Below are 14483 nucleotides of genomic sequence, written 5' to 3'. Positions count from 1 at the left end.
TGTATGACCAGGTGCACAGCTTGATTTCACCAAGATATTTTAAAAATATCTCATCGGTTAGCCCTCGGTCAGTCGTGAACCTGTTGTTGGTCACCGCATGCAACGGGGCAAACGACAATTCTGGAGAACGAGCAGTTTTCGGCTATGGAGTAATCGAATGTGGAAAATGGGAGTAGATGGGGAGTGAGGTGATCATCTGGCGCGCGGATTATTGTTATAAAGAGCCCTTATTCTGCGCATATCTGCCTACCTTCCCACATGCTACTCACTTCGACCCTGGCGTTGATGGGCTTTGAGATGGCGGTGACATTGTCCAGTTCCGCACGATATGTTCCTCCTGAAATCCATCGCTGTTCAAAAAATATTGTGGTTGGGGCGCACGGGAAGTAATAGAGAGTAAGAAGGGCCTGTTTGAGGAGGAGATTGTACCCGACCTTGCAAGACCGGTGTGCCAATGGGTGAATATAATGTGGCCAACCGATCTACTGAACCGGTTCAATTCTTTTCTGAGCCTCGCATTTGAAGTCCTTTTCTGAAATGATGTCAGTGAAGGCGGGAACGACGGGAGTAACTGTTAGAAGTGAGTCTCAGGTTGATAGGTTGGATGATGGTCGCTCGGTCCCCGTCCCGGAGATATCAATCCTTGGCTGTCTGAGCCAACACCCGGCTGTTTGGCCAGGCAGAGGAATTATCCATATCGGACCATTGAATTGAATAGCACGAGAGTACATGGTCTCTACTGCATGGTGGAGGTGATGCGCAAATATACATCTACATAAGGGTTTTTCCTAATTTGTTGGCGACTGAATCATATTGCAAATTGAACTTGGATAGCAGCGAAGCGATGCACCTGTGGGAACTGTTGCTGCCCCGCGCATGGCAAGCCCTTGGAGGCTTGACTGCCGATCTGACGTGACAAGACTCATGCGCTACTCACTTCCACATCGTGACGTGCTGAAAAGTTTCCGTCTCACGCATGAAGGCTAGCAGTTTAGCACCAGTCAAAGGGCGGTTGTTTCGCATTTGCACCAAAGATTAAGCAGCCTTTAAACCTTCTCCTTCAAAGCTTTAACGAATTCAAATCAAGTCTCTTTCAAAAGAATGGCGACTATCGGCACCTTGGCCAACCGGAGTCGTCTCGCTCTCGATGATAATGCGTATAGCGTCTGGTTGGCTGTCTTTGTCTTGTTTCTTACCTGGTAAGCGCCTTTGACGGAAAGCAACATAGGCTGCATTGAAAGTGTTAAATGTGATGACGAGGCAATTCATCTGCTGATTATTTGGCAATTGACAGGTGGCTCCTGCAGCTTGTTCTGTACGGCATGCGCGCCGTAAGAGCTCGTAGCGAGCCTTCAGTACAGCTTCCTATTCTAGAAGAAATTGAACGGCCGGCTAGAGATACAGAATGGGTGAGATATTCTAGAGTCCTTTGTCCAGAGAATGCCGAGGAGATTGATTCAACTCGTGATGACTTGTTCGTAGCTCGGCAAGGTGGAGGCAGCACGGAAGGCTGCTCGTGATACATTTTTGATGCTTTTCCCTGCCGCCGTGCTTATTACGGCAGGTACACAAGAGAAAATACGTACACTGTTCCATTCAGTTTACCTAATTTCTAATATCTGTAGTGGGTGGCGACTATACGCTGACTGTTCTCACCTGGTGAGTCTGTTGCTTCCCTCAGAATGTCATGTAACAATAGCCGTATAATTCAAAATTTCTACACAGGGTCTTTTTCCTGCTTGCAATCTTCTGGCAGCTTGGAGCTCTCGCTACGGAATCACCAAGCGTCCACGCTGCGTTCACCTTGCTGAGCCTTGCCCTTTTGATTGGAATTTTTGTGCTGGCTTTGAAGCGTGCCCCGTAGAGTGTTTGGGTGTGACTGAGGTTCTTTCATTGGTGTTATCGATAAATTGCAGGTGAAATGCTAGCTCTAGTTGGAATTCTTGCTGGCGAGTTTTTGCACAAGCCATTTGAATATATTGTATCACTGTTCTCCGCGATTGATCTCTTTAGCGGGCGTTGGAAGCAGACCCAATGCATGCGTATACAGAAGATGCTGCAGCAAGAGTAATATGATGGTCATCAAAGACAACAAGGAAGTAACCTGCACATAAAGGCAAAAAGATATTGGAGCGTCCCCAGCAATGGAAAGCCCCGATCGTAAATAAACTGTTAACCATATTACGTAATCTATCTGACATAATCTAATGAGTTCACGTGGCCGTGGCACCTTCCCTTGTCACATTCCCTTGCCGCATTGCTCGAAACAGTCGTCAGCGCGCGGTTCCTCGTTTTGTTGAACTCATCGCCTTCGTGTTTGCTATTCTTTTTGACGAATTTAGACAGTCATCATGGTGAGTCTTGTCAACGTTAGCGGCGGGAGAGGGTTGAATACGTGGAAACTGCATAGTCGCGAAAGATGTGTTGGGTTAGTCGGTGGGAAGGGGGATGATGACGACAAGGACACAAATAGATTGCTGCGATTCGCCTGAAATTATCTGCCTCCTGCCCTGCTGGAGCTTTGAGTTGAATCATGTCACAATATTGCGGGCAACCGACGTGTATGTAACCTGTACTGATGTTGACTTCAATTTTCAATAGGATGAAAGCTACGACGTTATCGTGCTCGGCACCGGTTTGACTGAATGTATCCTGTCTGGATTACTGTCTGTGGAAGGCAAAAAGGTCCTTCACATGGATCGCAACGATTACTATGGTGGGGAGAGCGCAAGTTTGAACTTGACTCAGGTATGAGAGGACATCCGGAAACACTCAAGGGTTAATGGCAATGTACCGTGTTGAAGCATCTTTTTGTTGATTTTTGTTTTCTACTATTTTGGTAGCTGTACCGCAAGTTCCGCCCTGATCAGCAGCCACCGTCCCAGTTTGGACGTGATCGTGACTGGAATGTCGATCTTATTCCAAAGTTCGCCATGGCCTCTGGCGAGTTCACCAACATTCTCTACCACACCGATGTGACTCGTTATCTTGAGTTCCGTCAAATTGCGGGAAGCTACGTCTACCGCGATGGTCGCATCTCCAAAGTGCCTTCAAACCAAACTGAGGCTGTCTCGAGTCCTTTGATGGGTATCTTTGAAAAGCGAAGAGCCAAGAAGTTCTTTGAGTTTGTCCAAGGATATGATTTCAACAATCCAGCCACTCATCAAGGTTCAGTGTGAATTATTAGCATTTTATCTGATCAGGGCAGACACGCTGATATGCGCATTTGTATTCATCAGGCTTGGATCTCAACACTGTGCCGATGACCGAGGTTTATAAGAAGTTTGGTTTAGAGCCTGGCACCCAAGACTTTGTCGGACATGCCTTGGCGTTGCACTTGGACGACAGCTACATGACTCAACCTGCTAAGGAAACCTACGAACGAATTTGCTTGTACATGAACTCTATGGCGCGTTATGGAAAGAGTCCCTACATTTATCCACTATACGGATTGGGCGAGTTGCCTCAAGGGTTTGCACGGTACGTGCTTTTGGAATCAACCTGCATGTCTGTTGATGCATGCTTACACATGGCCGTTTTCAGATTGAGTGCAATTTATGGTGGAACTTATATGTTGAACAAAAAGGTTGATGAGCTTGTATACGAAGACGGCAAAATTGTTGGCGTAAAGAGCGAGGGAGAAGTATGAGTTTGCAGATTGCGCTTGCGCATACGTGAAAGCAAGTCTCACTTACCGGAAACATTCAGGTGGCCAAAACGAAGGCTGTTATTGGTGACCCTAGTTACTTCCCTGACAAAGTCAAGAAGACTGGCCAAGTCGTCCGCGCAATTTGCATTTTGAACCACCCAATACCCAACACGGCCGATGCCGACTCGATCCAGATCGTGATTCCTCAGAAGCAGGTCAACCGTGGTCATGGTGCGTATCATTACAAGTCTTTCCATTGCTCTCTGCTCATTAAAAGTTGACGCATACCCCTGGCGATAGACATTTACATTGCCGCCGTCTCCTATGCTCACAATGTTGCCGCTAAGGACTACTGGACCGCGATCGTTTCCACGATTGTTGAAACCTCGGATCCTGAAAAGGAACTTCAACCTGCAATGGCCCTATTGGGACCTATCGCAGAAAAGTGAGTAGCAAGGTTATTATGGGCCTGACTCTGAATAGCGCTAATCATCTCTTTCTTTGGTAATCAGGTTCATTAGCGTCTCGGATTTGTACGAACCTGTCGCAGACGGCCGCGCAGACGGCGTTTACATCACAAAATCGTATGATGCCACCAGTCACTTTGAGACAACGTGCCAAGACGTCAAGGATGTATACAAGCGGGTGACTGGTAACGATTTGAAGGTGGAAGGGAAAGTCAAGAAGCAGGAGGAAGGCGGTGCAGGAGCGGAATGAACATTTGACATCATACCTTTTGTTAGATGGGCTGGGGTTTGTAAAATTCAAGGCAATGTCGCTTGTCGACCCTGTATGAACAATGTTTTTGTATGCTACGTCCAAGATGGGTGCGATGCGGCGCTAACTTGCGCGCGTGAAGTTGCCCAACGTGAATTACCACGGAAAGCGATAATAATCCTCAGTTGAGGGGAATCTTGGGGTGCAAGGGGGTTATATATTACCTAATCGGTGTGACTAATGCTTTGCTGACCACGGTCCGTGCATCTCTTTTTGACGGAAGTTGCATGTCTTCCCTCCAACATTTCCAAACTCGCACTATCGCTAGAGCCATGCCTGGTCTCGCATTTCGGTATGCCCTCATGTCCCACAGGGGCGGCAGCTTGGAAAGGGTCGAAAATACGCTACCCGGTGAGTGGGTAAGTGTTTTTCTCATCGTAAAAGATGGTGGACATGTCGCAGAATTTGACGTATGCTCGCAAATCAGGTTTTAGATACTCTGCCAAAGAGCTGAAGGTGGACTTGCTAGAATTAGACTGCTATTTGACAAAGGATGGGCAAGGTATGGTAGTCGAACCTGCACATTGTTCAACTAAATTTGGCCTTGTCCTTATGGCTTGATAGTTGTGGTTTTCCATGATAGAGACATGACACGGCTCTGCGGACTGCCAGGGAGTATTGGAGATTAGTGAGTATCAATCTCACCATCTGATGCTGGAATTTCATTAAGATGTTTCGAAGTAATTACGCAGATCTTCCTCCGTTGTTGATTCCCGCCAACTTGCAAAACAACCCCGCTGTAACTGACGACCCCGATTCAAAACGAATTCCGCTCCTCAAGGAGCTCCTTGCTGAATTTCCAACCTACCCTATGCAAATTGACGTAAAGCAAGGTCCAAGCGAACTCATTGATAAAGTCGGGGCAATGGTGAGAGCGTATAATCGGGAAAAGCAAACAGTATGGGGAAGTTTCCACGAACCGCAAAACGGATGGTGCCGAACGCGTTTCCCAGATATTCCTTATTTCTTCACTGCACGCCGGATGGCAAAATCCTTTGTGCTCTGGTGCTTTGGCCTCCTGCCTTTTATGCAGATCAACGAAAGCGCTATGATCATGCCCAATTTCAAATGGGTAATGTGGCCTGGGTTTGCTAGAGCCCTCAATCGCCGTAACGTGCCAATCATTGTGTTTGGGATGCCAGGTGGGGGAGTGAATACAGTTGAAGGATGGGAGGCTGTGAAAAAGTTTGGGGCAAATGGTATCTGTTCGGATAGACCCTCTGCGTTGAAGCAGTGGTTGAAGACGAATCGCTTGAACGAGCTGAGCGATTTCGGGAAAAGGAACAGCTAAAGGAGCGACTGGACTTTTGATGACTTTTAAATATTCCACATTATGACACATAACATTGCTTTATGCCAAGTGGGCAGTAGCGGGTCGCCCTCATCACTACTCGCACTCTCCTTTAGCAGACCGTATTCAGAAAATGACTCTGACATCTTAGATCTTTTACATTAAGAAATGTGCCCCCCATGATATGTGATTTCCGTGCCTGCTGCAAAGGCAGCTCGGTACTTGCGCTACTGAGCTGAATGACACTCTCAGTGTTGGAAAGCATAGCATGGCACATGCACGGCAGCCATCAGCAGCCAAGTATCAGACTTTTCTCATCTATACAGCCCAAACCTGCCCATTAAAAATGTCTTAAAGCAGCACTATAGCCCTTATAAACCAACTGATTTGGCGACCAATTGAAGGAATCCATTCATCGGAGATTCCTCCAGTAAGCCCCTGCTACTCCTTCCAGTGTCAGCCACAAGTAGGAGGATGGGCCGCAGGAAGCACAACGCTGGTAGGGGCAGCAAGGGGGGTTAATGGTAGGCAAGTGCAATGTTAATGAATGGCAGGGGTTGGCATTCTGTCATCAGACCGCGCACGTTCGAACACGTCGTGACGCGTAGAATTCCATTCGGCGCGCTTGCCGCACCTCTCTGCAGCACACGCGCTCGTCCATGTCTTTAAAAGAAGGGGGATTTGGGCGATTCCCCAGTGTTCTCGCTCAACTCCCTGCCTCCTTTGGAGATCCCATACCAATATTGGACGGCTCTCTAGCATCCTCGGTCATGAGCGATAACAAGCGATAACAGAGATTGCACAATTGCGTGAATTGACCAGCGAGAAGAGATGAATCGTGAAAATGATTGCGAAAATGTTTTCCGCAGGTACTCGGCGAAAGGTTAATCTACTCTATAACGTACGCACAGGTATCATGCTACGCTGTATTTAGGGCATCGCACCTCTCGGTTGGGTCTGGCTGGAGCTGCGCAAGGTGCCAACGTATGATAAAGGTGCGTCATCAGCGGCTTTTCACGATAGTAAACAGCAGGAATACCTTTGCCGCTACTGCTGGGCTGGCCAAATGTCCGGGGAAATCATTGGATACGACGTTGTGCATTTTATCTTTGCAGAGGCTTTGGTAAGTAGCGACCTCTCCCTTTTACCCATACCATTAACCTGCCATAGTTTTCTATCAAGGGCATGCCATTTCCTATTGAATGCAAGGTATGAGGTTTACGGCGGTTCCACTTTCTGGTGGCTAGACGGAGCTTGTATGATCCGCACTACCACACCTACACCGTTAACCAATGGTCACCCTTGTATGTCGGTTACATTGCATTCCCTCAATTAAGGGCAGTCACTGCACACATCTTTCCAGTCACGCTAAGCCCGTGGTTCCCTCTCAGTTGCAGTGTGCCATAAAAGGGTGACCATTGGTTAACGGTGTAGGTGTGGTATCACGCGCTGGGTCTGACTGACACAGGGTCTCTTCGCCATTCATTCAAATGGCAAACGTTGGTAATGAGGCCTTGATAACGTTCTAAATAGTCTGCGAAAGATTTGCATGCACATGTTCCTGGATTTAGGAACGAGCCAGGATATGTCGCACGACCCAAAAAACGCCTTCCACTGTGTAGCAACTTAACAGCTTGCTGTGCACGGATGCGTCGTGGAAATCGTACAAGCACACAGAAATGTGGCCCATTCCAAACAGAAGGTCTGTCATCCAGTTAAATGCGTACTTCTTTGTTATAAGGTTATCGCCATCAGAACCAACGGTCCTGCCATGTGTATGAATCGGCAGGACTCCAAAGCGATGGCCGTGACAAGCAATCAAAAAGAGTGTTCTGACCTAGTGATGCAAATGGCTCGGCTCACATGACCATCGGCTTCAGTTCGGCTCACGGCTCCAGGGATTCCAGCCAAGCTGAAGTCCGATGCCGTCGGATCTGGAGCTAAGCCCGAGGGAAATGGCTCGGGTCCGCCGACGGGCTCGCGACTACGCCAAAGCCATTTGCATCACTACCTGAACCATTTCGACGGGATCTTGAGTCATTATGGCATTCAGGAAGGCAGAAGCGCAATCTTCCATGCGCCAAAACGCCTCAGAACCTTCTGCGAGTATTTTCCGATGTAGGAACTTACTGGTTCACTCCGGGATGCATGAAATCATCCCATCGTCGAATGTGACTCGTCGATTGATTGATTCCAACAGGAGACTGCGGTCTACGACTGTTTTTCGATCAAGGAAACTTGCCTGCTTCTCCTCGTATTCGCATATTTAATGTCCACTTTGGTGCTCGCTAGCCGTTGAGTTATTCCAGAGACGGCGGAGCCTTCTACGTCTGTCTTATGGTGAAGGGGACTTGCCTACATCTCCTCGTCATTCGTAATGTCCTAGTAATGTCGTCTTGGTGCTCGTTGGGCGTTGATGTATTCCAACAGGAGACAGCGGAGCCGTCTATGACTGTTCCTGATCAAGCAACTCACCAACGTCTCCTCGTCATTTCGCGTATATTTCTGTCCACTTTGGGTCTCATCACGCGTTGAAGTATTCCAACAGGAGACAGCGGAGTCTACGACTGTTCCTTGAAGTAGGGGACTTGTCTGCTTCTCTTTGTCATTCCCATACTTCTCTCGCTTTGGTGCTCGTTGGGCGTTGGTCGATTCCTACAAGCCATTTACGACTGTTTCTTGATCAAGCAACTCACCTACTTCTCCTCGTCATTCCGCATCTTTGTGTCCGCTTTTTGTTACGCGTTGATTGAATCCAACAGGAGACAGCGGAGTCTACGACTGTTCTTTGATGAAGGGATTTACCTACTTCTCCTCTTATGTAATGTCCGCTTTGGTGCTCGTTAAGCGTTGACATGCTCCAATAGGAAACAGCGACGCTTTCTACGACTGTTTCTCGACTTAGGAACTTACCTGCTTCTCACGTATTTCATCTCCGCTTTGGTGCCAGTGCGTAGTTCCCGACATCCTTTGTTTGTCCAAATGACCATCTCTGCTGACTTATCGCAAGGTCTGGCTAACTCCACTAGTGGTGGCTTCACCGATCATTGAAGACTCTCGCGTCCAGTGCTCCAGAGATTGACCGACGACTCTTGCAATCGTTATGAAGGTGTATACGGAATATAGGGATGTCGGAGCTAACCAGAATCAGTTGTTTATCCAGTTGCCTTGAAATCCAACCGCTTGTGAGCATCCGCGACAGCCCAGCAGTTCCCGTATGAGAACACGAGAATACGAGTGCTTCGATAAATCCGGCGAGGGCATTCAGTGAAAGTCTGTTCCAGCTCTTGAATCGACGAGTTCGACTGCGTATCAGCTTGAAGCCTCATGCTGTCCATTCACTCATCAATGGAAATGGACTTCCACAATGATAACGTTAAGAAAGAGCTTTGAAGCGTGGACAGCGGGATGCGCGCTTGCCAAGATCTTCGTTGGGCCAATCGCGGAGTTTAGGTGGCACGCCTTGTTATCGACTTTACAGATACTTTGAGACGCCGCTTGAGAGTTGTGCGCTGAGATCCCAAGAAAGTCGTAGCGAAAGGCTTGTCGTTTCTTCATAAGGGCCTATCCAGTGACATATGATCGGCTGTCGATTCCGAGATCGTGCGAGACCTGAACCACAGCCCCAGTGAAGGGCGGAGTAAGTAGCTGGATGTTTGCGCAATAGGTTGCTGTTGGCGGCCGTTTCGGTGAAGATGTCCTTGAGTGTTATAACGTCCTCAACGATTAGTAAAGCGGGACGCTATGACGGAGCGAGGGAGGATAGTCTTGAAGGGCTCTTCCTGGGGTGGGTTGCTCACTTTTCCGCGCACGTTTGAGCGGCTGGCAGTGGCCTGCCACGATGAAACGTAGGGCCCGTCTAGCGATTAAGAAGCGGGAGTAAAGTCCTTAGCATTCTTGTTGAGTGAGCGGCTGACAGTGGGCTTCTACGATGAAGCGTAACGCCCTTCCAGCGATTGAGGGGAGAGAGCGAAACCGACGGCAGTAGACATAGGCGCGGGGCTCAAGTTTTCAGACTGTCAGGTTCGAAATGGTGTGCCGCTTGCAATTGGGGAAGGTGGAAATGGCACACGCGTCCGCCATGTCTTCTCAATCTCCCGGATGAAACGATGGGTTCATGTTGATGGAAGAATTCGTAGCGTAGTGCCCATCAGCCATAACACTAGATATTGGGGGGGGGGGGGGGGGGGATGGGGAAAGAGAGCCCTTCTATAGACCGAGGATGCTGCGCGTTTACTGCGCGTTTTCCATGGCGCTTGCTGACGGAGCGCGTTCCGCGGTTGGCACGTGTAATAGAAGGGGCAGCTTGAGGTTCGTTCTGCTTGGAAGGACTGGCATGGATCTCCTTGAAGGGGGGTGATGGATGGTACAGAGGAAGGGGGAAGGAGTTGTTCAGAAAGACCATCTGCCCTTGTTGTGGCTGTCATTTGCGCAAGGGTAGAACATCTAGGTGAAAGCTCCTTCTCCCCTTATGGGGCTCATGGGCTGGTCGCCTGTACGAACTGCCTCACTCGATACTTTTCGTGCTTTGCAAACGGCGACGAAGCTGTATGACTTATTTCCACCTCGACAGCACAGCAACGCTTCACCGGCATGAATAGACTGTGATGGAATCTGAAATATCTGCAGATAAAACATGTTGAAGAGACGCTGCCGGCGATAACAAGCCAAGCACTCTGTTTGTCAGGCATTTAGTCTCTGCAAAAGTTTCTGCGGCATGAAACTTGCAAGTCAGATAGTGTAAATCACTGGCCTTTTTTTTTGCAAGACGACTCAACTCTTGCAAGGTCTACTCAGGCTCTCTTGGAGAGCAAGTTGTGTGGGTCACGATACGACAATAAAATTCAATCATCCTCATCTCTTCATAATCTTGCACAATCCTCACCATCCTCACTCTTTGATGTACCATCTCATTTCATCGTCAAGTTTGTTTTTCAGACCAGAAGGCCTGCATTTTTAATGCTGGGTTCTGGTTAACAGCCTGTCGCGTCGCTGTACAAAGCGTTTTTCTGACCTGTTCCTCGTCCAAGAGTGTTGCCAGCAGGGCATTACATCCGGTTTCAGCCAGTCAGGAGAGAGAGCGAAAAATCCCTTTACGACAGCTGGATTGGGTTGTCAACGAGTGAACAATGGGGACGAGCACAGATCTCCACACACTTGTCTCCTTTCTCTCGCAGCACCGGTGGTGGATTGATGGCTTCCATCTGTTTGACTTTTTTTGTGACAACTTATGGGAGCAAGTCGACCCCGAATGGCGTGAATTCGTCGATGCGGCAAGTGGTGACTTTATGGAACATCTTTTGCATGTTGCGACAGGGGGGCAAATTCCGGTACCAGTTCAACTGCTTGAAAGCTACAAGTCACCATTCTCGGAACCTTGGCTTAGTTGCTTACAAGTAGGAGATGTGGCCCGAATCATTAAAGGCAGTTATGTGCATTGCACGGACGTTGGCTTTAGGACGACGAGTGGAGCGGGACGAGGAGATAGGAATATTACCAGAGGAAGATGTGGTGTACGACGTGAGTTTGTTTGTTTGCACATTTCAATGGGGATATAGCGGCCGTTGAATTCTGTATCTGCACATTTACATCAGGACGAAGCATGTAGATTGGCTGCCATGTCTCGCAAAAAGCTCCATGAAGTAGATCGACTGTCAAGAGTTATTTTTCGGGTAGCAGAAAGACAAAATGCTGATGTACGGCGAGTGTTTTTTCGCAATCTCGAAACAAAGTAAATCTCTGATCGCCATTGCAGTCCATCATCGATGTAGGAGCGGGCCATGTAGGATTTTGCCGCCTGTTCACGTCTCTATGCCCAGTTGATAAATCAACCCATAATATTGCATTAGGGCTATCTCACTCATCTTTTGGCACACCAAAATCCATCTCGACGAATCTATGCAATAGATTGCGATGATGCTCGCACATGTGGATCTAAGGATCGGGGTACACGCATCGTACTATCCAACCACCACCGCCATCCCACCCGTATAATAGCAGAACACCAGAAAGAAAATCCAGTGATTTACGTGACTGCACGATTAGACCCACAAACCTTGCCCGAAATTCTAGAAGCACATCGATATGTGCTGGTTGGTTTGCATAGTTGTGGAGATCTATCCGGGTTAACCATGCTGAGGACATTCTTGGAGTGCGAAGGCGTGAAGGGTATCGTTGTTGTTGGATGCTGTTATCATCGAATATGTGTAGACCGTGAGGATGATGAGAGTCAACGTATGTCGGGCATTGGCGAGTATAGGAATGCGCCGGTTTGAAATACTGACCACATGTTCCTTTAGTCGGATTTCCGTTAAGTAATAACGTCCGTAGCCTTATCCAAGTCCACCACCCTTCATTTTCCCTGACATATCGCTCCCTCACCACTGCCTGCCTCACCTTCGCTTCCTTTGACAATCCTTCGACTATCCTCTCCGCGCTTCGAGGACACTACCACCGGAGTCTTTTTGAGCTTCTTCTTCGCTCATGGGAGCCGGCGCACACATTACCCCCAGGCCAACACCGTGTTGGTGGACTTCCAAAAGCCGCGTCCACGGATTTCCGGTCTTATTGTGTTGCTGCATGTACAAAACTGGGATTATGCACTTCCGACGAACGAAGAGGATCCTTGATAGATGCAATTGGAAAAGTCGAAGTGGATAGAGAAAAAATGATGCGGAGAATCGCTTTCATGTGTGTCATGAGGAGCTTCTTTGGCCCATGCGTGGAAAGCCTGGTGCTATTAGATCGAATGATGTACCTCAAAGAAGGCTTGGGTATTCCTTTGGACCAGGACAAACACGAAGGCAAAGGGAGGGTATGGTTGAATAACCTGTTTGACTATGCAGAATCTCCTAGAAATATGGTTGTTGTCGCTGAAAAAGCAACATGTGTATAAAAAGAGCACCCGGTTGATTGCCTACTAGACTTATAGATGCGTCCATAGACTATTTGAATCATACTATATTGTCATAAAGCACTGTACTTTTCTCTGTGACGAGAGGTCATACGAATATTGACCTGTATGTAGGGCAAAGATTCTTGATTGTTTTTAGCGCCTGCTCACCGCCAGCTACCTCACACGCCCTTAGAGTGTCGTAGACCGCTTCTCGCATATCTGCAGAAAGGACCCTCGCAGCCACGGGGGGAACAAGGCTTGGAAGATATGGAACAAGTACAGGTCCGGCCACGTTCGCTATTCGGGTCAGCGTGTCCAATGCCGCCAGAAATGTATCCTAGATGACGTTGTTTGTAATCTCCGTAACCCGGTACTTGGGATGAGGTTGGCTATGTCTTACCTTTTCGCGAACGCCAAGCGCGGCCCGTAGGGGTGCAACAATGGCCGAAACAATGGGACACACCTTCTCTGCAGCTCCAGGAGCCTCAAGCATTTCTCGCAGTCCGGTTCGCACCAGAAACACGTACGGATGCTGTGTCTCCCGCAGACCATCGCAGAAGGTGATGAAGACAGGATTGTAGTCTAGATTTTCAGGGGACCTAGACCAAGTTATCTTTCCAAAATACATGAGTGGGCCGGATTTTTACTTTGAAACTCAATATACAAGTGTACTTTGTGCTTTACTGAGCCGTGATTTAATCGACTAGACAAGCAGAAGAAATACTTGTGAATTTGGAGCATTTTTTCAAGATATGGAAGTAATGCTAACCATGGAATCTCTCCTTTAGCATATAATGCACTGAATGATCTGTCAAACAACCAGGAAAACTAGATAGTATTAGCTCTCAATGGTCACAATTGCCCGCTCGTATCATTCTACTCACGTCACATGTTTCTTGTTTCCTAGCGGCTTAACCACCGCAGGGTTGAGCCTATACGATGGTTTCTGTTTCACGGGTGAAACTGATTCTTTAGTCTTTCCAGCGAGAGAGGTGGTAGATGATCGTGTTGACGACGATTTGGACTGGTGTACAATGTGGTATTATTGATACATGGTAACGTTATAAGTACGTCATTTTAAGCGCTTACATTAGATGGTCTCGCTGTCTCCGATCCGATTTTAAGATCTAGGGATGATTTATCCAAGCGTCCAGTTGGGGTGCGCGAGAGCATGATTAACGCAACAGTGGTCGTGAACGACTTGGAGTCAACTCTTCAGGAAAGGACCGCGAGATGGCGATTTGGCTTATTCAGCAAGTTCCGACTCACGTGGATATGTTACAAAAGCGGCGATCACTCAAAGGCTCGACCAGGCAACGATATGTGGCATTCACAAGTAGTGCACAAAATATGCAAAAGTCAATCTGCCGGAGATAGTGGTGCGCAACAGCTATTCGCAAGCGCTTGAGATAAATGTTGGCACAACTAGTGCGCTGAGCACTTGACGAGATCTTTCCATCCAACTAGCCGCCTAGGCCAATGCGAACAGTAATATCTTTGTGACCAAATACAGAAAGTGACGTATATATTAAAAATAGGCTTGCAATAACCCAGATAGCTGCAAGCTCTGTAATCATCTTTTGAGACAACGTTGCGTCTGTAGCCATGGTTCAGCTCAGATGTAACCACGAGTTTACCGCTCTCCACCTTCGGGTGACCGCGGAAGATTCCTATGCATTGGAGGCCTTGTGAAGCGCCGCTTGCCCGGACCAGCTTTCTGTTTATTGGCAGTTTTTGTAGCTAAGCGAAACTCAGTTCGCTGCTTCCCACGTGCAAGGACGCAAATACAAATCGTCATGCCATCAAAGATTGCATGGATTCTACAGTGTAATATGCTATCCTTCCATAGAAACTCTGAAATGAAATCAGAA

At 48.0% G+C, this 14483-nt stretch overlaps 5 protein-coding genes across 5 annotated transcripts; 4 read left to right on the top strand and 1 right to left on the bottom strand.

Annotated features, from left to right (window-relative positions):
* Positions 1-113: 113 nt before the first annotated feature.
* SPPG_06520 (uncharacterized protein) lies at positions 114-2000 on the top strand. Its single transcript, XM_016754720.1, has 6 exons — positions 114-752; positions 835-1199; positions 1295-1409; positions 1483-1564; positions 1626-1659; positions 1726-2000. The coding sequence occupies exons 2-6, from the start codon at positions 1102-1104 to the stop codon at positions 1862-1864; spliced, it is 468 nt and encodes a 155-aa protein (XP_016606151.1). The 5' UTR covers positions 114-752; positions 835-1101; the 3' UTR covers positions 1865-2000.
* A 262-nt stretch (positions 2001-2262) lies between these two features.
* SPPG_06519 (uncharacterized protein) lies at positions 2263-4529 on the top strand. The gene is made up of 8 exons (XM_016754719.1): positions 2263-2354; positions 2602-2748; positions 2844-3168; positions 3240-3480; positions 3544-3643; positions 3709-3880; positions 3950-4094; positions 4162-4529. The coding sequence occupies exons 1-8, from the start codon at positions 2352-2354 to the stop codon at positions 4364-4366; spliced, it is 1338 nt and encodes a 445-aa protein (XP_016606150.1). The 5' UTR covers positions 2263-2351; the 3' UTR covers positions 4367-4529.
* A 76-nt stretch (positions 4530-4605) lies between these two features.
* On the top strand, positions 4606-5907 carry SPPG_06518 (uncharacterized protein). Its single transcript, XM_016754718.1, has 4 exons — positions 4606-4777; positions 4854-4928; positions 4991-5054; positions 5108-5907. The coding sequence occupies exons 1-4, from the start codon at positions 4654-4656 to the stop codon at positions 5715-5717; spliced, it is 873 nt and encodes a 290-aa protein (XP_016606149.1). The 5' UTR covers positions 4606-4653; the 3' UTR covers positions 5718-5907.
* A 4171-nt stretch (positions 5908-10078) lies between these two features.
* Positions 10079-12740, top strand: SPPG_06517 (uncharacterized protein). The gene is made up of 6 exons (XM_016754717.1): positions 10079-11047; positions 11118-11237; positions 11312-11413; positions 11473-11499; positions 11567-11951; positions 12017-12740. The coding sequence occupies exons 1-6, from the start codon at positions 10847-10849 to the stop codon at positions 12610-12612; spliced, it is 1431 nt and encodes a 476-aa protein (XP_016606148.1). The 5' UTR covers positions 10079-10846; the 3' UTR covers positions 12613-12740.
* SPPG_06516 (uncharacterized protein) lies at positions 12632-13816 on the bottom strand. The gene is made up of 6 exons (XM_016754716.1): positions 13702-13816; positions 13497-13636; positions 13382-13420; positions 13285-13315; positions 13013-13225; positions 12632-12949 (listed from the first exon to the last, which is right to left on the bottom strand). The coding sequence occupies exons 1-6, from the start codon at positions 13783-13785 to the stop codon at positions 12719-12721; spliced, it is 738 nt and encodes a 245-aa protein (XP_016606147.1). The 5' UTR covers positions 13786-13816; the 3' UTR covers positions 12632-12718.
* Between the last annotated feature and the right edge of the window lie 667 nt (positions 13817-14483).

The sequence above is a fragment of the Spizellomyces punctatus genome (genome assembly GCF_000182565.1).
Source record: "Spizellomyces punctatus DAOM BR117 chromosome Unknown supercont1.12, whole genome shotgun sequence".
NCBI lineage: Eukaryota > Fungi > Chytridiomycota > Chytridiomycetes > Spizellomycetales > Spizellomycetaceae > Spizellomyces > Spizellomyces punctatus.
The sequence above is the reverse complement of the archived record's forward strand: the minus strand, read 5'-3'. Positions and strand labels throughout refer to the sequence as shown.

Coding starts and splice junctions, on each gene's coding strand:
- SPPG_06516 (XM_016754716.1), bottom strand. CDS start 13,785: ATGCTCTCGCGCACCCCAACTGGACGCTTGGATAAATCATCCCTAGAT. Junction 13,421..13,496: donor GGAAACAAGAAACATGTGAC/GTGAGTAGAATG, acceptor GTTGTTTGACAG/ATCATTCAGTGCATTATATG. Junction 13,316..13,381: donor GCTAAAGGAGAGATTCCATG/GTTAGCATTACT, acceptor CTGCTTGTCTAG/TCGATTAAATCACGGCTCAG.
- SPPG_06519 (XM_016754719.1), top strand. Junction 3,169..3,239: donor CAATCCAGCCACTCATCAAG/GTTCAGTGTGAA, acceptor TGTATTCATCAG/GCTTGGATCTCAACACTGTG. Junction 4,095..4,161: donor TTGGGACCTATCGCAGAAAA/GTGAGTAGCAAG, acceptor TTTGGTAATCAG/GTTCATTAGCGTCTCGGATT.
- SPPG_06517 (XM_016754717.1), top strand. CDS start 10,847: ATGGGGACGAGCACAGATCTCCACACACTTGTCTCCTTTCTCTCGCAG. Junction 11,414..11,472: donor CAGAAAGACAAAATGCTGAT/GTACGGCGAGTG, acceptor TCGCCATTGCAG/TCCATCATCGATGTAGGAGC. Junction 11,952..12,016: donor TGAGGATGATGAGAGTCAAC/GTATGTCGGGCA, acceptor ATGTTCCTTTAG/TCGGATTTCCGTTAAGTAAT.
- SPPG_06518 (XM_016754718.1), top strand. CDS start 4,654: ATGTCTTCCCTCCAACATTTCCAAACTCGCACTATCGCTAGAGCCATG. Junction 4,929..4,990: donor TTTGACAAAGGATGGGCAAG/GTATGGTAGTCG, acceptor ATGGCTTGATAG/TTGTGGTTTTCCATGATAGA. Junction 5,055..5,107: donor CCAGGGAGTATTGGAGATTA/GTGAGTATCAAT, acceptor GATGTTTCGAAG/TAATTACGCAGATCTTCCTC.
- SPPG_06520 (XM_016754720.1), top strand. CDS start 1,102: ATGGCGACTATCGGCACCTTGGCCAACCGGAGTCGTCTCGCTCTCGAT. Junction 1,410..1,482: donor CGGCTAGAGATACAGAATGG/GTGAGATATTCT, acceptor ACTTGTTCGTAG/CTCGGCAAGGTGGAGGCAGC. Junction 1,565..1,625: donor CGCCGTGCTTATTACGGCAG/GTACACAAGAGA, acceptor TAATATCTGTAG/TGGGTGGCGACTATACGCTG.